Source organism: Nematolebias whitei, chromosome 4, assembly GCF_014905685.2.
Source record: "Nematolebias whitei isolate Nwh7 chromosome 4, NemWhi1, whole genome shotgun sequence".
In the NCBI taxonomy this organism is placed as follows: Eukaryota; Metazoa; Chordata; class Actinopteri; order Cyprinodontiformes; family Rivulidae; genus Nematolebias; species Nematolebias whitei.
In genome coordinates, this window is record NC_056501.1 from 16,584,718 (window position 1) to 16,608,745 (window position 24,028).

At 38.9% G+C, this 24,028-nt stretch overlaps 1 protein-coding gene across 1 annotated transcript in view; it reads left to right on the plus strand.

The window, feature by feature from the left end:
• Nucleotides 1–3,570: 3,570 nt before the first annotated feature.
• The window catches only part of vegfba (vascular endothelial growth factor Ba), a 25,554-nt gene continuing 5,096 nt past the window's right edge, over nucleotides 3,571–24,028 (plus strand). Inside the window, exons 1-6 of the mRNA XM_037675786.1 lie at nucleotides 3,571–3,842; nucleotides 13,648–13,699; nucleotides 13,788–13,984; nucleotides 15,215–15,288; nucleotides 15,384–15,419; nucleotides 23,703–23,786. Coding sequence (XP_037531714.1) covers nucleotides 3,765–3,842; nucleotides 13,648–13,699; nucleotides 13,788–13,984; nucleotides 15,215–15,288; nucleotides 15,384–15,419; nucleotides 23,703–23,786 — 521 coding nt within the window. The 5' untranslated portion in view covers nucleotides 3,571–3,764. The remainder of the gene's footprint in view (nucleotides 3,843–13,647; nucleotides 13,700–13,787; nucleotides 13,985–15,214; nucleotides 15,289–15,383; nucleotides 15,420–23,702; nucleotides 23,787–24,028) is intronic.

Consider the following 24,028-nt stretch of genomic DNA (forward strand, 5'->3'; position numbering starts at 1 on the left):
TCTATTTTAACTGGCAAATGACCCTTTTACAGATATCCTCCATAGTGGAATTCATTTCCTCGGCTTGGCCAGCTTTAAATAGCTACTTTTTAAAGAGCAACTGCTCAGTAAAGTCAGTAATGTTAATAAATTATTTCTAAGTTCCGTTTTAGAAATCCAAACTATTCTTCCATCACGTCAGTGGTCAGAATTTATGAGAGAAATCAACCTTTTAATCCTGAAATAAAATAAGAACTGTATTTATTTGTAACTCCAGGAAGCAGCTGCAGGGCTTCTGATTTAAAAGACTTGATGTCTGAGTTGTGGCTTTTCAACGAGAAGAAGTGACCGTTTTCCCCGTCAGTCCTCGCCAGCGGCCCCCGCCCTGAGACGTCAGCAGGAGATAACATAGTGTCCCCCCCGCATCGCTCACAGACACCCTCACCCTCATGTGGCGTGTGAGTGCCCTGTCATAACCCAAACACACCATAATGACTGAGATTATGGTGTTGGCGTGCCTCCACACACACACACACACACATAAAATAATGAAACACGAGGCTCCTGGGAGAGGAGCTGCTCCACAGAAGAAACACTTTTAATTGACTTTATGTTCAGTTTAATGAGATGCTGAGCAATAAAAAGCTGTCAGTCCAGCTGTTGAATAATACTCCGCCCTGTTTTTATTATTTTATTCTTCAGAGGACAATGTGTTTAATAAAAGTCCTTTTCTTTCTGTAGCGAACTGAAACGCACGTCACTTCCTTTACTCGTACAGATGAAACAAATGTTTAATCTGGTTTGAGAGATTGAAGCAGCCCGTCTTTGGATTAGACTCAGAAGTGAAAACTAATGTTAATTCACCACCTGAGTTTAAAAAAATCCTTTTATTCCTCCACTGCAGCCTGAAATCAATTATTGTTTTGTAGTTTAACCTCAACTATATTTCCAGTAGATTTATATGCACTTTGTTGTTGTTGTTGTTGCAACATATCACTGTAGTCATTCTAATAGTTTTTTTTCAAGTTTTGCTCCTTTTAATTTTACAGTAACTGTAGAAACCTGAACAAAATAGTCCGCTGTGATCTTTGTAGTTTCAATGTTTCTTCTGCAGTAACAAATCATTTTGTGTTTCCGAAAAGTCTTTCAGCGAATTCAGTTTGAAGCAAAGCAAATACCGTGTTTTTCAGATTATAAGGCGCACTTCAAATCCTTTAATTTCCTCAAAAATCGACAGTGAGCCGTATAATCCGGTGCGCCTTGACCTCAAATCGATTTTATGTGGTACATGGCGCTCAAAAAAAAAAAAAACTGTCAAAATGAACTTTTAACACTTAATGCACCTTATAGTCTGAAAACTACGGTATTTACATTTACTTTTCAAACGCACTGAGTTTTAGTCTTCACTGTGAAATAATTTATTTATCAGCTTATATAAAGTGCAACATCTTTATTTTACTATTTGTCTCCGAGTCGGCACATTTTACACCATCGGTAAATTACTAAAGGGCAGTGCTTTCTAAAATAAAATTAAAGTTCTCATGAAATTAAGGAACTCCAGTATAAGGGTGTGTCCTAACGAGACTGCAGCTGTTAAGAAGTTAAGATCAGAGACGTTTTACAAAGAAATGAAGTTCTACAGTTTTTGAGAGACTTTTTAAAATTATTTTGTTAATCTGAACAAGTCTGCAGAAGAAAGAAAGACAAAACATATGAAACAATAAAAGCCTTATCCTTTATGGCACCTTTCATACCAGAGTTATAGACCAAGACAATCTTATGTTGATAATTTCAGCCGAGCTTTGAGTTTTAACGCCAGCTGCAAACTCCTGCAAATCACACGATGTTACGCTCGGACTAAGAGTTGTGAATGACTCTCAGCTACTACCACACCGAATCTTTGCACAATAGCTATAAACCTGACCGAGTTACGGCCAGTTATGTGTTGACTAATGTGGTTTAGCTGTGGCGTCCATCTTAAACGGCATTGACTCCAAATGTTTAACGGTTGTAGATGTAAATCCAAGGATTACTTTCTGAAAGATTCATTAAAATCTGTCCTGCGGTTTATGAAATATTTTGCTAACAGACAAACATGGTTGACTTCAAAAGTTCAGTTTTAAACCAAGATCTTACACAGTGAGTAGCACTCGTAGTTTGTGTCGTGAATGACTCTCAGCTACTACCACACCGAATCTTTGTGCAATATCTGTAAAACCGACTGCGTTACAGCCACATCTGTGTTTTTGAGTCACGAGGCGGCGGCGGCCATCTTGATCTGAATTATCTCCAAAACCTAATAAGTTGTAGACGTACATCCTGGTAGAGTATTTCCTGGAAGTTCCATTAAAATTCATCCAGTGGTTCATGAGATATTTTGCTAACAGACAGAGTGGACTTCATACAGTTAATACTTAAACAACGATCTTGCACCGTTAGCTCTCAGAATATGTACTGGAGCTCAGTCTCAGCTACTACCACCACAGATTATTAGCTCAGCATATGTACAAATTAATTGTTCAAGCTATTTTTTGTGTTTTTTAAGGTCTGTGGTGGCCATCTTGAATTGGGTTGACTCCCAATGATGAACACACAAATTAGATTAAAATTCACCTAGTGGTTCATGAGATATTTTGCTAACAGGCACACTAATACAGACAAGGTGAGTGATATTAATCTTCTAATTAGTAGTAGTTTTTTCCCCCCCTCAGTAAATAAATTGGGCCAATTGACCAACATCTGACAATTGGGGGGGTGGGGGGGTGGGGTGGGGGTGTTAAAACGTGCCGGGTTTTTGAAGAATACTCTTGAGGCTTGACCTCTGTGTACTCAGAGGAAAACACAGCCACTCTCCCCCTCTTGCAGGGGCCCCCTGATCCCCCCCACAGTGCCACCAATAGACGCTGCACCTGTATCCAGCGCGCGCGTCCCGTTTGGAGCAAAGTTGGCAGCGCAATGGTTACGCCGCGCGCGTCTCAAGGGCAAAAAGGAAACGGAGGAGGGCGACCCACAACAAAGTGCTACCTTTGCGCTCGTGTGTGCGTGAGCGCGGAACTGCTGCAGCTGCACCTCGATGTCGGTGGAGGACTGGATCTTTATTTATAAGGAGGTGGGGAACAGAAACGGCGAGACGCGCCTGGAGAGGAAACGTCACGTTTTCATTTGGAGCGGCAGTGTGGCGAAACCGTGACCGAGCCCCGAGGGAGGGATCTGCGGCACTGGCCCCTCTGCAAACCCGCGGCTCTTCACCGGATAAAGCGTCCTGGATGCGGATGATGGGATGCGTTTTTTGGTTCTTTATTTCTGAAGACGCGCAGGATTTCTACGTTTCAGCGGGGATCTGTGTAAACCCGTGACGCCGGCTGGAACCAACATTTCTGTCCCCACCATCAGACCAAACTGCCCCACAACATAAAAACGGATTTTTTTTTAAACTTAATATCATTTACGAATAAAAAAAAAGGGGGGGGGGGGGGGGGGTGGGCTTGCAGCTTTGGTGCCAAGGTTATCTGACAGGGAGGGTGGTGTGTTAAACTTGTTGGAAACTGATCCCGCTGACGTTTCTGCTCTGAATCAGGCGCAAATGCAAGAAAGCAAAGTTAATATTCCAACAGCGATGATGCCACCCTGGGAGCGCTTCCACGGAAGGGAGACTGGAGAATGAAAACTGGATTCATGCGTCTTGAACCCAAGAGAGGGAAGCACCAGCAGCATTTATTTTATTTTTATTAATTGTAAGGAAAAATATATACTTTTATAGGTGCGTCTTTTTGGACTCGTGCACAATGGGGATTATGCTTCAAGTTATTTTAGGAATCTTTCAGTTCCTGCTGCTTACCAGAATACCGACCTTCCACGCCAAGGTATGTGTGTGTTTGACCTCAGCAGTGTGCGTGTGTGTGTGCGTGTGTGTGTGTGTGTGAGAGAGAGAGAGAGAGAGAGAGAGAGAGAGAGAGAGAGAGAGAGAGAAGCGGTCACAGTGCCACCAACATGGAGCAGGTGACTCGTTTCAGCCTGATGGACAAAGGTCTGTCTGTCATGGTCACATCTGTCAGTGACACCTGTCAGGTCCTGCAGGAGCAGCTTTAAGGATGAGATTGTGTTATTTTGGCTGCTGTCAGTAATTTCTGCAATTATTCTGGTTATTTGTCTTATTATACAGCGAATAGTTTCCTAAAGGGCGTATAGGGGTCGTTAGAAAAATGTCTACCTATTAAAAGAGAATTTATTTTGGGAGCATGAGTTGTGAGAACAAAAATCCTCCTGCAGCTTTTTTTTTTTTGCTCCTAATGAGAGTCAGATAAAAAGTTGACTGTTTTTAATGGGAACACTGTGAACAGCCAAACTCTCGTTGCCTGTTAACATTTTTAATCCAAAGGAACAAATTACCAAAAAAGAATCAGTAAACATTTTTGCATGATTTGGATTGTCATGTTTGGAAAATTTAGTGTCTGGCAAAATGTGATTAAAAGCTTTGCAGGAAACTTTATAAAATATAACGTTGGTCTTGTACAAGTGCAACTGATAATTGGTGTCCTGAATATTATCTGAATTGTAGATTAAATGCATGAAGAAGCAGAACTTAGAGGTTGTTTTGTGGTCCTGATCAATCAGCACTATGTCAGACATGAACACAGCAGAGGTCAGAAGTTTACATTCACTGAATGTCACTTTATTTTAGTGATTTATTTGGTCCATCCTTTTTTCCCAGGATGAAATAATTACAGAATAAACTTGCTGATGTTCGACTTTGATGTTATAGATTTTAAAAAAATATATACTTTTTTTGTTGTTTCTGTCATAATTCTCTCTGAATATTTGCTCTGCAACCATAGTTTGTTTAAATGGGTTGGTTTGGGGGGGGGGGGGGGGGGTTGGTGGTGCAGAGGTTAGAGAAGCCTGTGTTCAGAAGGTTTGAACCTCCTGACACCAGAATAAACGTGATGCACCTTCACCTGGAGGATTGACCTCTGCAAAACGCTAACGTCAAACCATGAGTTTGGTTCAAACCTGGCTTTTAAACACACTTGACTCTTTTTTTGTTCTGGTTGTGGTCAGGGTTTGGAGAAGGCCATCCCAGAAGCTTGAGGTTCACCTGATTCATCCGATCAGAAACCAGTTCGGATGTGTTTCAGATCATTGTTGGAACACAAACAAAAACAAACGTGTCCAAGTTTCAACATCTAACAGTTGATGTGAGGTCAAGTCATTATTTTATCCACTTTGTGCAGTGCGCCAGTACCACGGCATGATGCTACCACCACCGTGCTTGATAGTTGGTGCAATGTTTGAAAGCCTCACCTGGACTCCTACAGAAGCGCTTTTTATCGTTGTGGTCTTATAGCTCAGTCTTTGTCTCGTCAAGCTCTAAAACCTTTCTCCACAAAAGATCTGTCTCCTCCATGGAGCTTGAAGGCATCTCTTTTTCTCAGTCGGTGCCCTCTCAGTGCACGGTGGTGTGAAAAGGGCCCCAGAGACACTGCTGTTCCAGCTTTGGAAGACATGAGCATTGGTGGTTCCTGCGTTGCTGTTGACCATAACCAATTTCCTTACATCTGAGGGTGACTGATGACTTTTGCTCAGACCGATAAATGCTGACAAATAAATCTTTTTTTTTTATGCTGGTAAAGACAAATTATCAGCTGCAGTCAGCCTTGATCACTAACCAGGTTTTTCAGCACCACTTAACAGATTTAGTTGAATGTGTGTATGCAGGATTAGAGCGGATATTTAATAAAAATGAAACTTATTTTTAAGACAAGTTCACCCTGGAAAAATAAAAACCAAATTATTATGATGCTATTCATCTTTAGTTGAACATGCGAAAACTTTAAATTGCTTCTGTATTTGTTTCATCGACAGCAAAGAAGAGTTGTTCAGCCATTGTTATCAGCGTGTTTTGCTGTGTGATTTGAACTGAGGGTTATCGTTAATAAGAAATGATTATTGATTGTACAGACATGATCCTCAGTGGGATTCATCTTCTCCTTTCTGCCCTCAAACATGGAGAAAAGCTGCATGCTCTACTTTCTTTTATTTATGTCTGGAGGCCTATATCAGGAACAGGCAGTGCTCTGAGACAGCCCTGACTCTGCGCTGCTCTAATACAGTCTCTTTTTTAGTCATTCATCATCCTAGACACTACATAACACACACACACTCACACACTCACACACACAAAGAGAGAGAAAGCCTCTTCACCTTCACACTCAAGACTTTCTGCTTTCATGCTGTCTGCTCCTTTGGCAGCTTATTAGAAAAAAGGGGGTCATCCTTCCTCTTTTGTGGTGACAAGACTTGGCGGGATAGCTAATGTGGAGGTCTTTAAAACACACACACACACACACATGGCCCATCTGTACAATGTGCTCAGGGAGTGGCTGGGAGTTAGATGGGTTAGACTGTTGACAGATAGCACTGCCAGTGCAGATGGCTCTGAGCTGGCACTTTGGAGTGTGTGTGTGTGTGTGTGTGTGTCTGACTGTGCATGCGCCAGATATGGCTGCCAAACGGAGTTAATCTTAGACTTGTCTCAAAGACTGATAGTTCGTAAAGGACACGCTTAGTCCAGTCACAAAATGGGCTCAGTTTCAATATAACCCCAGGTTGTTGAGTCAATATGGACCAAACCTATGTGTGTGTTTGTGTGTGTGCTTATGTTTCTCTGTGTGTGTGTGTGTGTGTCAATGGGGGCGGAGCACTGAAAATAAGGGCAACTGGACAAAGTCTAAATTCCCTTACAAGTGGCCTTGGTCTTCATGTATGCACAGACAAACAAGGAGCAAATAAATCCGTTTTTAGTGTCTGTGCGCTTTTTTTTTTTTTTTTTTTACTGCAGGAGAAGGCATTCAGGTCATTGATGTGTGTAAAAGTATCAGTATGGCATGGAAAATACAATTTTATTAAAAAGAAAACTTTTTAAAGCTGGATTTATGTACAAAATGTGAATTAAAGCAGTTTTAAATGTGTAAACTGTAAACATAATTTAAAACATACAGTTCAAAAACATGAAAATGTTGGTATTTTTAACTTATGCCAACATTTTGTTTTTTAGTTGTGACGGTGGAAACGGGTAAAATGATGAGTAATGATCCTGGTGGATTACCTCCCAACTAAATGAGTTAATTAGCAACAGGTCAGTTACAATATATTAGAAAAAACTCACCACTAAATGAAATGTGGACAAGTATTTCTCAAATTAAAAACCTTAACGTTAAAGACGAACAGATATTTTTAAGAGAAATGTCTGTGAAAAGAGAAAGGAACAAAAATCAAACTGAATGGCAAAATACGGGAGCCTATACGGTGTAAAACTTTTAAAAAGGCTCAGCTCTGCAGTAAGACAAGCTAGATGAAATTAGCTAAAATGTTAAAAAGGTAACTGAAAATGTAGAACAAGCTTAAATTAGCAGAAGAAAGTACAAATAACATGTTTGCCCAATTAGGCTGAAAGAATCAGAAATGAGCACAAAAAAGTGGAAATTATCTGAAAAAAGCTGAAATTAGCAACAACAAAAAAAATGCAGAAAAGTAGCTAAAAAGGCAGAAAGAAGCTGAAATTACCAAAAGGAAGTGGAGAGAGAACATTTTTGTTGAATTGGCCTGAAAAAAGTTTAAATGAGTGCAAAAAATGTGGAATTAACTGAAAAAGATAAAATTAACATTAAAAACAGCAAATAGTAGCTGAAATAGAAAAGCTGAAACTTGCAGAAATAGGCTGAAAGGAGCATAACAAGCTGAAATTAGCAGGAACAAGTTTAGAAGAAGCACAAAAATGTTTTAGTTAAAAGAAAGAATCTGAAAGAGCACAAAACAGCTAAAATAAACAGCTGAAATTAGTTTTAAAAAAATGTTTAATTTTGCACAAGGAAGCTGAAAGAAGCTGAACCAGAACAAAATGTGAAAGGAGCAGTAAAAGATTGTAAACAGATCAAAAGATATGAAGAATGTAAAATGAGCTCAATTCATTTTCTATTATTAAAAAAAGTGGCAGAAAATGCTAAGCATTTCAAAAAGCTAAAGTTGCACCAATACCACAGTCATAGCAGGATTGTCCTGAATGAGCTGAACGTTTTGATATATGATTTATTGAAATAGCACAAAATCTGTGGAACGAAAAAGATGCTGAAAAACGTACAGGGAAAAAAATGGATCACAATAGTGTGAATGCTTCATAAGCGTTCACACAATAAAGTGATTATTGTTTGGTTTCACATGTGCAAAGCGTGTGCCGAGTTTCATAAACAATGTCACCTTCTCTGAACCCCCGCTCACTTAAAACGGTCTGATGTGTTGTGTAAACCTGTCTTGTGGTGGTTTTAATCAAAGTCTGACATTCTTTCTTGACAGTCGCGGATGCTAAAGAGGAGTTGTTATCAGCAAAGATTTAAAAAGCCACCATCTGTAGCGGTATGTGGGCACATTAGTCCACAGTGGCTACTTGTACACCTGTGTAACAACCATAAATGTTGCTGTTGTCATCATCCAGAGAACACCTTAAAGCTTTGCTTATTTCAGCAAGACAATGCAAAACAAAAATTGACTGAAGGAAGACTGAATGAAGCAAAACTGTAACTTAAAACTTAAGTTAGCAAAATCGCAGCTAAAAAATATAATTGTTAAAACAATAAAGAAAAGCTAAAATGAAGAAAAACATAAATAATAGCAAAATTGAGCAAAACAACAGCTAAATAGTAATATGTAGAAAACCGAAATTAGCAAAATTGTAACACAAGCAACACTGAAGCTGAAAGTTAATTTAATCAAAACCATAGCTTAAGACTAAAATGAGCAAAAGTTGAGGAAATGTAAGCTAAAATTATCTAAACTGTTGCTAAAAATAGCAAAGCTAGCTACAAGCTAATATTTGCTAAACTTTAGCGAAAAGCTAAATATAGAAAAATGGTAGCTAAAAGGTGAAATTTGCAACAATTGTACCTAAAAGCTAAAATCGACATGACCGTAGCTAAAAAGAGCATAAGAAGACTTAAAGCACATTGAAGCACCTTTTAGAGAAGAACATTTTGAAGGAATCAAATAAATCTCAATGTATTTCTGTGGAGTCAAGTTTTGTTCATAAAGGTAAATTATTTAAAAAGCATAAAAACAACGAATGCTAATAGTCAAAGCAGTCTACTCAAGCCAAATGTTTGAAAATACAAATGGGTCAAAAAACTACAAAGTATGAATAAGTAGTTTGATTACAAAACATGTATATGAAATAAACTCAAAATAGGAAAACAGTGAAGTGAAAGCTGAGTCAGCATTCACACAAATGTAATAAACTAGGGCTGAACTAATTATTATCGCCACGTCAATGTGCTAAATATCAAATCCCAAAGGACGACTTGGCTGGCAATAAATCTGGGCCATTAAACTCCAGTTGCCATGCGATCACGCTTTGTATGCCATTGACATGTTAGACCAATCTGATGGACTCTACATGTCCTTGATGCCCACACCCGGTTCAGATGATAAAGGAAGAGATGATAAAGAAAGGATTGATGACAGGACAGAAAGAGAGGAAGGAGGAAATCACCACTGATGTTGTCCTCACCATACTCCACAATAAAACTGCACGGTAAAATGTAGTTTTAACGTTGTGCAGCCTGAACTGCAACACAAATGTACCGACACTAACTCACACATGTTGACACGTGACTGATTTCTGCTTTTCTCATTATGGATGTTTCAATGGTTAAAGAAGTGTACTTATATAGTGTCTTACACTAGAATCTGTGCCCTCATTTACACATTCATACAGCACTCTACTAGATCTTTACAAAGATTAATCAGTGCTTTATCACATTCATACACCGATGGGGCACACATCGGAGGCAATGAGGGGTTCAGTGTCTTGCCCAGGGACACTTCGGCATGTGACCCCCAACTTTTGCATTGGAGGATGACTGCTCTACCCACTCAGCCACAGCCGCCCCTAAATGTGAAAGGCCAATCCAGTGTTCTCGCACCTGTGATGGTTCTTTTAACAAAATATAAGTGGTGGCAGAAAGCTGTGATTGTTTGATACATATTTTTAGTCTGTGACTAACAAGTGAAAAAGAAAAATGTCGAAACATTGCATGTATTTGTCCTATTTTTTGGAATGAAAGCGCTTTTTTATGTAAAAAAAAAATAATAAAAAAATAAATAAATAAATTAAAAAAGGCGGGCAGCACGGTGGCGCAACTGGTAGAGCTGCTGCCTCTCAGCAAGCAGGTCCCTGGTTCAATCCCCGGTCCAGGGGCCTTTCTGGGTGGAGTTTGCATGTTCTCTCCGTGCATGTGTGGGTTTTCTCCGGGTACTCCGGTTTCCTCCCACAGACCAAAAACATGCATGTTAGACTGATTGGTAACTCTAAATTGTCCCTAGGTGTGAGTGAGAGAGTGAATGGTTGTTTGTCTCGTTTGTCTCTGTGTGTCCCTGTGATGGACTTGCGACCCGTCCAGGGTGTACCCCGCCCCTCGCACAGTGATTGCTGGACATGGGCACCAGCGACCCCCGTGACCCAAAATGGAATAAGCGGGTAAAGATAATGGATGGATGGATGGAAAAAAAAAAGCTAAATCACAAGATTACACCCTCACCTCAGAAAACAGTTGGAGCAGCTCCTCCACTGGCTGCATTGTTCTGACACCTAAGCATCCAATAATTACTTTTAGAGCATTTTGTTTAAATCTCTTCAGTGGCTCATGAGGTATTTTGCTAACACACAGGCTTGACCCTGATAGTTTCAAACAGAGATTCCACCCAGTCTTGTTGGTGCTTGTTTATATGTTTGGGTCGACTTTCAGCTACTGCCTCACCAGATTTCAGCTCAGTAAATAAAAATGACTGAGTTTTAGCCATTTTTGTGTTTGCTAATGTTGATTAGCTGTGGGGGCCATCTTGAATAGGGTTGACTCCAAAATGTAATTAGTTGTGGATGTTTGAGTGAATACTTTCTGAGTTTTATTAAATTATGTCTTTTGTTTTATTGCATACTTTCTATGGGACAGATAAACAAACACACACTATTGCATGATTGTCTACCTTTTTCTCTCTCTCTCGATGAAGACGGACGCTCTCTTTCCCTCTCCTGCCTCCCCTCCCCTACTTTGCTCTTTGTCTTTCAGAGCCCTTTTTTTGCATACCTTCCAAATTGTAAACTATGGATTTGTTCAGCTGGTCTCTCAACGCAATTGATCAAATTTTTTTCAGCAAGAAGACAGAGTGAAGGATAGCCCTCATACCTCGGAAACATAAGGGGATTTATGATAACTGGAATCTGCTTTTTGGAGTTGGAATAAATCTGGATTATTGACAGATTTGTAAATGTCAGCAGCTGTTTAAGCTGTCTGGAATGTGTGTGCTGGGATTGGCAACGCTCAGATTGTGTGCAAACTATTTGTGGACCTGTATCAGAGCGGAGCAGGCAGGACTGTGGAACTTTGTGGCAGTGTTCACGAACGAGTGGAAGGAATAGATCTTGGAGAAGTTGTAAGCCTGTCTTTGGCGTAAGTAATCGCAATTAGGCGACTAATTGTTTGGAGTCGCCATGAGATGTACTAGCAAGAATGTAAAAGGCAGACGCGGAAATTAAAGAGCTTGGCCTGACCCAAAACAATGTTGAAATCTGAATCTGGCTCTGGCCTTGGAAGGCTGACTCTCTCCATTTTCTCCAACAAGACCCCCCCCCCCCCCCCCATCATAGTGGACCTGCTGAGAGACACGGTATCATCTTTATCAGGACTATGGAAACTATCTGGAAGTGTTCATGGACAATCTCACCGTCTTGTCGTCCTCCCCTCCTGCAAAATGTATTGTGTCTCTCTATGTTTCTTGCTGAGGTAGATTTTTTTGCTACCTTACACCGTGCCCTGTGTCAAGGACACGGTGTGAGAGATCTTTTTTATATACCTTGTCTCCTCGTGTTTTCTTTGCCTTTTCTTGTCTAAGCGATAAGGGCAGCGCTTCATAGAAAGCCGCAGCCCCAGTACATTTCCGTCTACCCTTCAGACGGCTGTACGGAACGACATTTCGCTGTACTTAACTGTGCAATGACAATAAAGTTGATTCTGATTCATAGCGGCAGATAATAATAACAAAACAAAATGAAATGTCTAATAAATCTTTTATAGCCTTACATCAGTAAAAATATTATTTGTCGTGGTCAGTTGGATCATCCAGAGCCTATTAGAAATTCAGGCTTCAGGGCAAAGGCAGCAGGTGCAACTGGTCCAAATCGCCAGCAGCTCCCTCCTCCGCATCATCACCAAGGAGAAATGTGATCATGTGCGTTTTCACTTCAAATGGGGCAGCGGACCTCTTCTGCGCATGGGATCTGTTTTAAACGCGCTTCTAGGAACGCACCTTGATGTTTAATTTAGCCGTCACACCTGCTCTTACCCTCCTAACAAGTGCACCCGAGCATCAGAGTTCAGAGGTTCGGTTGGGTTCCTCTTATCTGCCACAAGGCTTTATTGAGCTTGTCGTGTTCTGATCCCAGGTGTGAGACGCTGCGGCGGTCATTAAAGAGAAATACTTTGATCTGCTGCTCTGCTCCTGCAGTGGGGTTTGCAACAGTGTCAAACCAGAGGTTGCGGACAATAAAACAGCCTTGCAGCCATTTAATGGTTTACTTTGGAAATGAATGCTGATTAGTGATTATTAACAGGCAGAGTTTGAGCCACTTCTTTTAGGCCAAATATAAAAACAAAACACTGGAGCTAAAAGACTCATGTTCATGTTTGTGCTGATGTTCAATGTTTTATGTTATGAGTGCTTAGTGTATATTTAGTTGATGTTTTTCTTAGTTCATATCTTAGATGTTATTACTGTTTTTCTTATACATTTTATTGTTGGATGTAACTGGGACCCTGTGTACATAATTTCGCTCCACCACATGTACCACATGAGGTGCGAATGACAATAAAGAAACTCTGACTCTGACTCTGAAAAGTAACAATTTTAGAGGTTTCTTCATGCAGGTTCATGGTTTTAGCTTTTTTTTTTTTAATCGCTCAGAGTCATGAAAAGTACGTTTCTTCTTTTAATGTGCATGTGTGTTTGTTGTCTGTCTCTTCACAAACAGCTTTTAATGAAACTTTTAGGACGTAATCATGGTATGTGCAACTGCTTAACCTTTGGAGTTAAATTGATTCAGTATGGTCACAACAGCGTAACAAACACAAAAATGGCTCTCGCAGTCTGTTTTGCAGATGCCAAGCTAAACTTTGGTGTGTTGCTGAGGGCCGTTTGTATCACATAATCTGAGCTTTAACAAACACGAGATCTTTATTAAAAAGTTTGGCATGCGAGCCAGCAGGCGATCTCTAGAAATGCTAGTTTCATTATACTTTAAAAGTACTTGTAAATCTTAGTTTTCATTTGCTTCATAGACCAAATGTAGTATTTTTAGAAGGTATTTAGTTGAGTTTAATTCCCATAAACTTCTCATACAATTTAGCTTCTATGTGAAGATTTTAGAAGATATTTAGATAATTACTACACAAAAGTGTGGAAAAGTAATAATCTTTACCCACTGAGCTTATCAAACTGATATGAAGCCTTTCCTTGTGGTTTGAAGGCAGAGCAGTCAGTGGTTTTTTTACAGGTCAACTTGACCTGAAAACAAACAGAAACAAGCGTTTCACATGAATTTACATCAATTTTATCCTGTTTTTCCAGCTTGCTCACTGGCGGCCTGCAGACTCCCCCAAGTCCAGAGAAGGTCGAGAAGGTAGGCTCCAAATGTTTCTCCAACGCCTTGCTCCACAGAGCTGAGTGTAAATCTGAACCGTGCTTTGTCTCTTGTGTTTCTCCACCAGTGCGGCGGTGGTTGGAGGTGTATTCCCGGAGTGGCTGCGAACCTCGGGACACTCTGGTGGAGGTTTGGCGAGAGCTGCCGGGAGAGATCCACCATCTCTTCATCCCGTCCTGCGTGTCTGTGAGGCGGTGTGGAGGCTGCTGTGCTGACGAGGCTCTGGAGTGCGTGCCTTCGCTCACGCACACACTCACTATGGAGGTGCACAACCAATACACACACGCACACACACATCTTTATATGATATGATAAAGCAGCCTTCCCACCAGCTCGGACCTTTACACTTCACGATGCAGGGGGAGGGTGCTCGCTCCGCATCATGAAGTACTCCAATCATCCTGCACACAGTCTGTTCCAGCCCCTCCCCTCAAGCAGGCGGCTGAGGAGCATTCAGAGCAAGAGCACCAGGCTCAGAAACAGTTTCTAAAAAATTTGAATCCTTTAATGTAGAAATAATGTTCTCCTGTTTATCATTTCTTTTGTACTGTACATAAATATATTTGTTTGCCATCAGGTTACTTCCACATACATTGCGCTCTATTTTAACCATTCTTAATACCAAACAGAAATCAACAAAGTCCATGCTCAATGATCCAGGTATACAATTCAACATTTTTCAGTCAGATCATCTGGACAGAACTGTCTAGATGACCTGAAGGAAGAGGGCCGGCAATGGAGGAGGGGGCGTACCAAAGAGACCATCTAATCACAAGAAGAACTGGTTTGTTCCACTTTGGAGTAAGCTGTTGAGGGAAGAATCAGTTTTGTTGTGTGTTTCCTTGACTGATGAAGCCTTCCGGATCGAAGGCGAAACGTTTCAGCACAAAATAAAAGAAACTGTCCAGATGACCTGACTGAAAAATGTTGGACCAAACAGAAATGTTCAGCTTTGTCGAAAATAAGGACTTTTAGTTTTTGTAGCTTTTATCCTTTTCAAAATAGTTAACTTTATTTAAAATGAAACTTCTCATAAAATGCATCAAGAGCTCTTAAAGCCGCTCAGAAATACAGTTTTCTTTTAAATCTGCTTCAGCAACCGGTTGCTTGTCTTCTTGTGCTACTCTTAGCTTTTAGCTACAAATCTGCCACTTTTAGACTATGTTACATTCAGCTTTTAGTTACAGTTTTTCTATATTTAGCTTTAAGCTAAAGTTTTGCTAATTTTAGACAGTGTTTTTTCTTAATTTTAGCTCTTTTGCAAATTTTAGTTGCTAATTTCAGTTCAGCTTTTAGCTTTTGCTTTTTTTAAATGCTTTTAGCTTATGCTCTGCTCATTTTAGCATTTTTTCTATTCAATTTTAGCCTTTGTTCTGCTCGTTTCAACTTGAACAATTCGATTTCACTTTTTTCTTTAAGCTGTCGCTCAGCACTCAGCATTCACACTGCATTTTGGCAGAAAAACACAATTTAAATTTTTTATTGTTTTGGCAGCTGATGAGAACGTCCTTCATGAAACACGAGCTTATTGAGCTGACCTTCGTTGAGCACAGCCAGTGCGAGTGCAGGTACGAGAAACAAACTCTTCCTGTAAATGCACGGTAAACCAGCTGTTCAATGACCTCATCGCACCTTTAACTCTTTTGTTTTTAACTGTAAGCAGATTAAAAGAACAGCTCCAGCCAACACCAACTACAAGGTAACCTTACATTTTCACTTTCTGTGTGTCTCTCTGTTATGGCTGAACTCTGTGTGATCTGATGTCCCACTTTTTAATTTTTCTATTTTCTAACATTATCTCTGATGACATGCTTATAATTCTGCTGCTGATGCTTTTTAATGAAATGGCCTTACTCATAAAACCAGCCATTTTAGATTAATCCAAAGTAGCTTAAACGTCTCATTTGAGTTTAAAACACTTCTGACTTTTCGGCTACTTGAAGCCAGAAATAACTCACCTGAACAAATTCTAAATATTTTTTATGTAAGTTCTAAAATTATGAGCACATTTTCAATAAAATACAGAAGAATAAATGTGCTTTTGTCTGCCTAAAAATGCTTTAATCAGGAAAAGTAGCAAATGATTGTGAAAACATTAGGAAGTGATCCACAAACCTTTCAGGTTTTGACCCATAATTTAATTGCTGGAGAGACCATCGCTGGTATGATCATTTCCTATAAGCCAAAAACCAAGAATATGACGACAGCACAAACAGCCTATTTATCACTTTACAACTGCTGTTCTTGATATTTTATAAAAAATATTAGAAAAAGACGTGCAATTAGAATATTTTATTTATTTATTTTATGTATAGAAATCATCTTAAGACCCCCCTCACTTCTTGTTTCACGACCCTCAATTTCCGGAACCGCTAATTAAATCTTTAAAAGAGGTTTATTCATAAAAAGGCATCGTGTATGTTCCTGTCGACTGTACTTTTAATAGTTAACAGGTTCAATACCTGAACATTGATTCTGCCTGTTTGTCAAAGCTGGAGACATCCTTGAATCTGACATATAGAAGTGCCATTTTTGATGGTGCGTTTACTGACATCAGGACGATAAAAATCTAGCTTTGAGATGAAAGCTGGCACAGTTTCACTCCTGGGATTTGAGTGAATTTGTTTTTGTTTTGTTTTTCCCGTATGGGACCATTTTTGTCAGTGCAGCTCTTTCTTGCTAAGATGATTTTGTTTCAATGATTAACCAGCTATATTTTAGCTTTAAGAACACATTTTTACCTTCATATTTACTGCGGTGCATCTCTTTAAGAACACATTTTTACCTCCATATTTACTGTGGTGCATCTCTCTCCTCGTGGTTTTTGTCACTGTGCTGCAGTAACATCCAGGCTCACAAATCAATAAAACTGGGGTCACGCAGCTCATGGGACAGAGTTTCTCATCATCTGGGTGAACCTTTGTGTGACTTCTAGTAAATCTGTAACATTATCTGCAGTGGAAAAACTGCTCATTTTTGTTGTGAAGCCACCTGAACGCACCAAAACAAATCATATCATATCATGTTCCTGAAAACAATGCATATCACCCACCGCCTTTCATGGCAGAATTTCATATTTTCATAGCTGTTTGGATCAAACTATGTACAGTAAATGAAGTTAGCGCTTGAGTATTTGTTGCAAATGATGCTCAGCTACTACAACATCAAATTTAAGCTCAGTGTCTGTAAAATTGGCTGATATTTAGCTATTTCTGTGTCTTCAAAGGTTAGCTTGCTGTGTTAGTTAAAAATCCGCCCACTGGTCCATCAGGTACAATGAGTTTGGCTAACACAAAAGACAAACAAACACAAAGAGACATGAATAAAATCATTATGACCTTTTGCTCTTTCAGCAGTAGACATGTTGGTGCAGAGGTGGTACTGGTCCAGCAGCACTGGGTTATAAATTATGTTTCTGAAAGCACTGGTTCACCAGGATAGCTCGCTATTATGCAACTCCTCTGTTAAGGTTTACTTATCTCAAGGTCAGCATGGTTTTAAAGCTGCAGCTCTGTTGCCAGCAGACAAAAACACCACCGAATATGTCGTTGCTTATTAATCTCTTCTGCCTGCAGGTTAGACTTACGATGCTAAAAGTAAAGAAACCTTCCTGTTCTGCGTGTAGAAACCTGTGAGTGACGGCTGAATTTTCTGAGAAGGAAACTTTCTTTTGGCTCTGCTTAATGTGTTTGTTTGCCTCAAACTGCCATGTTCTGACAGATAATCACATAATTGTCTCTTTAATGTTTATGTCCCCCTGTTTCCTGTTTGGACGTGGACATAAATACAGGATTCCAATGTATGCATGTGCATCTTTTCAAGACGTATTTTGCATAAAAATCACGTGTCTTGAAGTTTTCTATGCAGTTTACTGACATCTTAACGTTATATTTGCGTTTGTGCAAACTTTTATGCTTTTTTTTTCGATGGATGTTTTTATGTGTGTGCGTGTAAGAGGGAGTTAGCATCTGTGTGTCTCTCTGCCAGCCTCCCCCTGGGACAGCCCGCATCCTGTTGTCACCATAGTGATGATTTTATCTCCCCGGCCATGTGCTCTCTCACAGACAAGCAGAGCACAGTCACGCATCCATAATAGTGAATTAGAGCTCCAAAAACTAACAGCAGCTGCAGCTGTTTATAATGTCAGGTTAACACCGTCAGTTTAACTGGATAACTTTCATACAGATGATGTGAGTAGAACAGAAGTTAGAGCTTGAACATATAGATCAGAACAAGCTTATATTGCCACAGTAGTCATGTCAAACCCAGCATACTTTGAAGAAGTGAATTTCACCTTCCGCCTTTCATGCCAGAGTTTTAGACAAACATTTCTCATGATGAGAAATGATGGTGTTGTGGCTGTTGTAGCGATTTCATGCAGTTATGAAAGTTGTTATGCTCTGAGTATGAGTTGTGAATGACTCAGCTACAGCCACACCAGATTTTACCTCAATATCTATAAAACTGGCTAAAATATAGCAATTTTTGTTTTCTAAGTTCAGTTGCTTGTTGCAGCTGTCTTAAATTGCACTGACTCCAAAAGTTAATCAGTTGTAGCTTTACATCCAATAATTATTTCCTGAAAAGTTCATTAAATTCATCCACATTTTTTATTTTTATTTTGCTAACAGTCAATCAGGGTTAGCTCACACAGTTAATGTTGAAATTTTAAGTGAACATTTTGCATAACGAGTAGCTTTTGGAGTAAATGTGAACAACTCTCAGCTACAACTACATCAAATTTTAGCACAGTCTCAACAAAAGTGTTTTTTTTAATGGCTATTTGGGTTTTTCTAATGTCAGGTGGCTGTAATTAAATCATTGAATCAGGTGTGTTGGAGCAGGGAAACAACTAAAACATGCAGGATGGTGTTCCTCAAGGACCAGGGTTGGGAACCACTGCTTTCTGTATTTTGACTTTGTTGGTAAAATAAGTGCATACAGATATTTTGTACAAATTCTGAGAAACAAGTTGACGTTCAGTCAAGAATAAATTAAATTTTTGAAAATTTTGCATGAGTGCGTAGCTTTTTGAGTAAATGTGAATCAGCTACAACTCATCTACAACTACATCAAATTTTAGTGCACTCAACAAAAGTGTTTTTTCTGGCCGTTTGGGGGTTTTCTAATGTCAGGTGACTGGCAACCATCTCAAGTTGCATTTGTTCCAAGTTTTTAGGAACAGTTAAAGGACATCAAACATTTTTTTCCTCAAAGTTTCATTAATACTCGTCTAGCAGTCCATGTGATATTTTAACAGACCCAGGACTTATTGCAATTAGTAGATGGCAAAATGTCATAGAGAAAATGTGAGTGTTTTAATAGCTCGGAATATGTACAGTATTTTTCGGACTATAAGGCACACTTAAAATCCTTTAATTTTCTCAGAAATCCACAGTGAGCCTTATAATCTAGTGCGCCTTATGTATTAATTCTGGTTGTGCTTACTGACCTCAAACTGATTTTATGTGGTACAACCAGAGGTAGAAAGATTACTGAAAATTTGTAATCAAGTACAAGTACTGTTACACTGCTTAAATTGTACTCATTTGCAAGTAAAAGTACTGGTGTTATAAAAATACTTAAGTCAAAGTATAAAGTACTCTTCTCAAGAACTAGTCAAAATTACTTTCTAACCAATTGATGTTTTATTGTGTTGTCAATAGAAAATATTAAATTTGATTTACTGTATATAACTGTATATAATAACTACATTCAAAGTACATTTCTCAGACGCTCAGAAGCTCCGTCTTACTTTAGTACCAGTCAAACCAATGGCAGTGACAACATCTAAGGTCTTTGCATACTTAGCCAAACTAATAACCCACACATACAAACAATTAAAAAAACCCTATCATACAAGTGTAAAACCTCGTATACCACAATATGTTTTTTAGATTAGATGTTGAAGTCTTGTAAGCTGCTATCACCGTAGAGATCAAACAAAGTTTACATCTGGACTCTGTCTCCCTTTCACCCTCTGCACAGGAAAAATTCCCCCAGGTACGACCACGGGCACTCGTCCTCAGCCTTTACCTCCTCATTTTCTCTGTTGACAGTGTTGTCCTCTGTCTCCATTTTGGCTTTTTCTCTAAATCTTCGGTCCATAAATTACTCTACTCTACTCTGTTGTCCTTTGTTTACGTCATAGGTAATTGGTGCATTCGTGATCTGATTGACTACAAAGATGCAGATGAATGGTTTGAATATTAATTCAAATTGAGGCTGTACTCAGTTGCGACTTCTGATTTTAAAAGTAGTGAAGTAGATTACATGGTCTAAATTGTACTTTAGTATGAGTAAAATTACACACTTGAAAGAAATACTCATAAAAGTACAAGTATCCAAAAAATCTAGTTAATTACAGTAATGTGAGTATTTGTAATTTGTTACTTCCACCCCTGGGTACAACTGAACAATGTTAAGAGTTGTTGTGAATGAGATGAATAAAGTTTGATTTATCTGACTGTTCTGTTTCACTTAATGCACCTTATACATGAAAACATACCCGTTCATTGATATTGCGCCTTGTAGTCCGAATAATACGGTAGTTATCTTTGGCTTAATATCTGTAAAACTGACTGAGTTATAGACGTTTTTGTGCATTTAAAGTCCGCTGACTGTGGCCACTGTTTCATATAAAGTTGACTCCAAACGTTTATCAGTTAGATGCACATCCAGTGATTATTTTCTACAAGTGTCATCAAAAGTTGTTCAGTGGTTCATGAAATATCTTGCTACTAGTCACACATGGGCATAAAGGCATTAAGCAATAAATTTATTGTTACAGTACTATAAAAATTCCTCTGAGAGCTGTGTTATTTTTCGCTCTTAAGTGCTTCAATGAGTCACATTGTGGTGCCTAAACGCTCAGTGCAGGTTTTGAAAATGTCTCCAGAATAACAAGTGAGTGAAGCTGCTTGTTTGTGCTGTCGTGAAGTGGAAAGCTAAAGTCTGGCCACTATAATACAGGGTAGTCATGGTATCAGTACCTCTGAACTGTACGTGGAGAGAGTAATTGATTAATAACGTTAACTGCCATCACGAGTCCCCCAGTCAAGTTACAAAACAGTAGTCAATGGTTTTAACTATGGCCAAAGAAAATATGATTCTCTAAAGCTATTTACTCACCTTTAAGGTCTATAACTGTTTAATTAATGATGCGTTTTATGTTGTAAACCTAAAAGTGTTGTGAGAAAAATACTATGGTCTGTTTATAGGTTTCTCTGCTCTTGTAAAATGAACATATTTTGAGGAAAACCTTTCATTGTAGGATTTTTTTTCTCTCAGTTAGAAATGGCAGCAATCATCCTTGTTATATTTAAAACATTTACCAGAACATTCCCCTTTCCCACATAGTTGTTCATGAAAATTTGCAAAATGTGGTGGCGTTTTTGCCACACTTTCATAAAGAACAAAACTTAACCATTTATTTATTTTTATTTTACTCACTCACATTTAACCTGGTGTCTTTCTACAAAACAGTCTATAGGAGTGGAGGTGAAAAAAGGCACATAACTTTTGTTGTGAAGACTATTAAAGTCCGTTTTTATTTTCTTATTACAATCAGCTGTCCAAGTTTCTCCCATACTACAAGAGAGACTGTTTTCTTTGCTGCTTCCATTGTCACAAACCATTAGGGCTGATGCACCATAATAACCTTCTTCATTTGGCTTAAAACACAGTGTTTCATAACTTTGCATGTTCTTCTCGTTGTGTAATGGGGTCTGAATGCTTCGTTTGGTTAAATGTTGTTTGCAAATTTCTGCGGTTTGAAGAAAATGGGGGGGAAAATGTGTTGGCGCCTTAGCTGTTCTGTAAGAATGATATGAACATGCTTTGTCAAAAATACTTTTACATTGGCACATACATTTATGTGTTGGATTACACAAAGCAGTTGTTTTGTTTTCCACATCATTGCAGTCAATAAATGACATGTTCCAAACGTTTGGGTGCCTAATAATCATCCAGATTTTTAAAGATGAGAAATTAGAGTCCACATTAAATAAAAAATAGTGTCATTTTCCAGATGCAGTCAGATTGATGAACTGAAACTAGCTGTGATGAAACCCTTTAATGTATATACTGCCTTTGCTGTGCTGTGTTTTGTTGTAATTTATGATCGGTTCTGACTTGGTTTACATGGTTTATTTTATATTTTTCTGACTGATTTGATCATAGCTAGCTACTTTTACTTTTTAATGTTCACTGTTGAGGGCTCTAATATGCAGTGTTTTGTTCCAAATTTTACAAATAACAATAAATGTTCTTAAATCATGGATCCTTGTCGATTTTCTTCTACTGGGCGTTATTACCAATTCTTTCTAAGAACGTTACTAAAATTTCACTTTTTATGATCGAAATGGTGAAAAACATGAATAAAGTTACAAAATTATAAAATGCTACCAAAGTTAAATATTATTAATTAGTGTTTTGATTACCGTACTTGCCGCCGTACTCATCGCACTGGTCGCATCAGTCCAAATATGTCTAATAAAGTGGAAAAAACATAAATAAGTCGCTTCGCCATACAAGTTGCATCTATTATGTATCACCACTGACACGTTGCATTTGTTACACATCACCGCTGACAACCCAGAAATGTGGCCCGGTGTTGTGCCAAAAATCGATTGGCTGCCAAATGGCGGCTGCAGGAGCGTGCACAGGAGGACTTTAACAAGAATTTAACAAGATTAGCGCTTAAAAACAATTATTTGTTTGCTCGAAATTATAGCAAAAGTGGAACTTTTCCTTAATAAATGCACTTTGACGGTCAAATCAGCTGCATTTCGTAAGCCGATTTGCGGCTGCGGGGGTGCGCGGAGGGATGACTCGCTTTGCATTTCTTTATATTTAACAAGATAACCACCTTAAAACAATTCTTTGTTTGCTTGAAATTATAGTAAAGGTGTGTCTCAGTTTAACTTTTCCTTAATAAATGCACTTTAATGGTCAAATCAGCTGCATTTCGCCTGGGCGGCATGGCGAAATGCAGCTGATTTGATGTTTGCTCCAGGAGTTCCAGGGCTAAACAAAGGTGGCATGGTATGGCAAGCCAAGTGTCTCATTAATAGTCACTTTTGCCTATTAATGAGACACTTGACTTGCCTTATTGGTCGAGGGCCCTCTAGCGGCTGAAAATGGCAGTGTTCACTATTTTCCGTGTCAGAATAAATGAAATTGTCAGATCTCAGCCAAAAATTGGGTTATAAATATGGGGAAAAACCATAAATATGTCGCTTCACTGTATAAGTTGCAGGCACGCTAACTTATGCAAAAAACTGCGACTTATACAGCGAAAAATACGGTACGTTAGAAATCTTCTAAAAGGGAAAGAACAACTCACTGGGAAGTCATCGGTTTGACTTTTAGTTCCCAAATGAAATTGTTTGATAATTATTCTTATTTATTTTATTCAACAAAAGTAGCCAAACATCTTTAATTCACAAATTTCAAGTTAAGTTGACATGTTAGAGCTATTTGGTTGTATAAAACACAATGTGTCTACTTGGAAATAAATCCATTTCTGTCACATAAAAGAATAAATAAATAAATAATGGAGCTTTAATAAAACATCATGCAACCTTCGGATTTCTTTTAAATTAATGCCGGGATGTGTTCAGGACCCCGTGAGCTGAGATTCTGATTTAACTGTTGTTTTTTTTATTTTTGTATTTGTGACAGACGTCACAGCTGATAACGAGAAGCTGAATGTAGTGATATGGGGCGTAAATATATATTTTGATTGTCAGTTATGAGTTAAGATCATAAGATATGCATGTATTATCCAAATAACCTCGTTGTTTGGGCACCACCTCTCTCTTGGAGAGGAAAATCAGTCTCTATTTACCCCAATTTAATGTAAACTGAACGTGAGTTCTTTTCTTGTGTTTAAAGAATATCTAATCAATTAATACACACAGATATGCCAAAATAATCACAAACTCCTGACCGAGTGTGTTAACGTTTTCTCTGTTCTCAGGCCCCACCTAAAGCCAGCGAGAAAACAGAAGAAAGGCGAGGGCAGGAGGCCCAAGCAGAAGAAGCCTGAAGCCGTCAGATTTGTGTACGTTGAGCGTTTGTGACACGTAAAATTTTATTTTAACTCGGACGCCTCCGTTAATTTTTCAGGTCCTCTCAGACACAGTTAGAATGTTTTTATTAGGGATAACTGGTTTATCTGGTCTCCAGTTTAACTGAAGGACGATTTGTTTTACAGCCACAGCAGCAGTCAAGGTCTCTTAACACACACGTACACATGCACACACACACACACACACACACACACACACACACACACACACACAC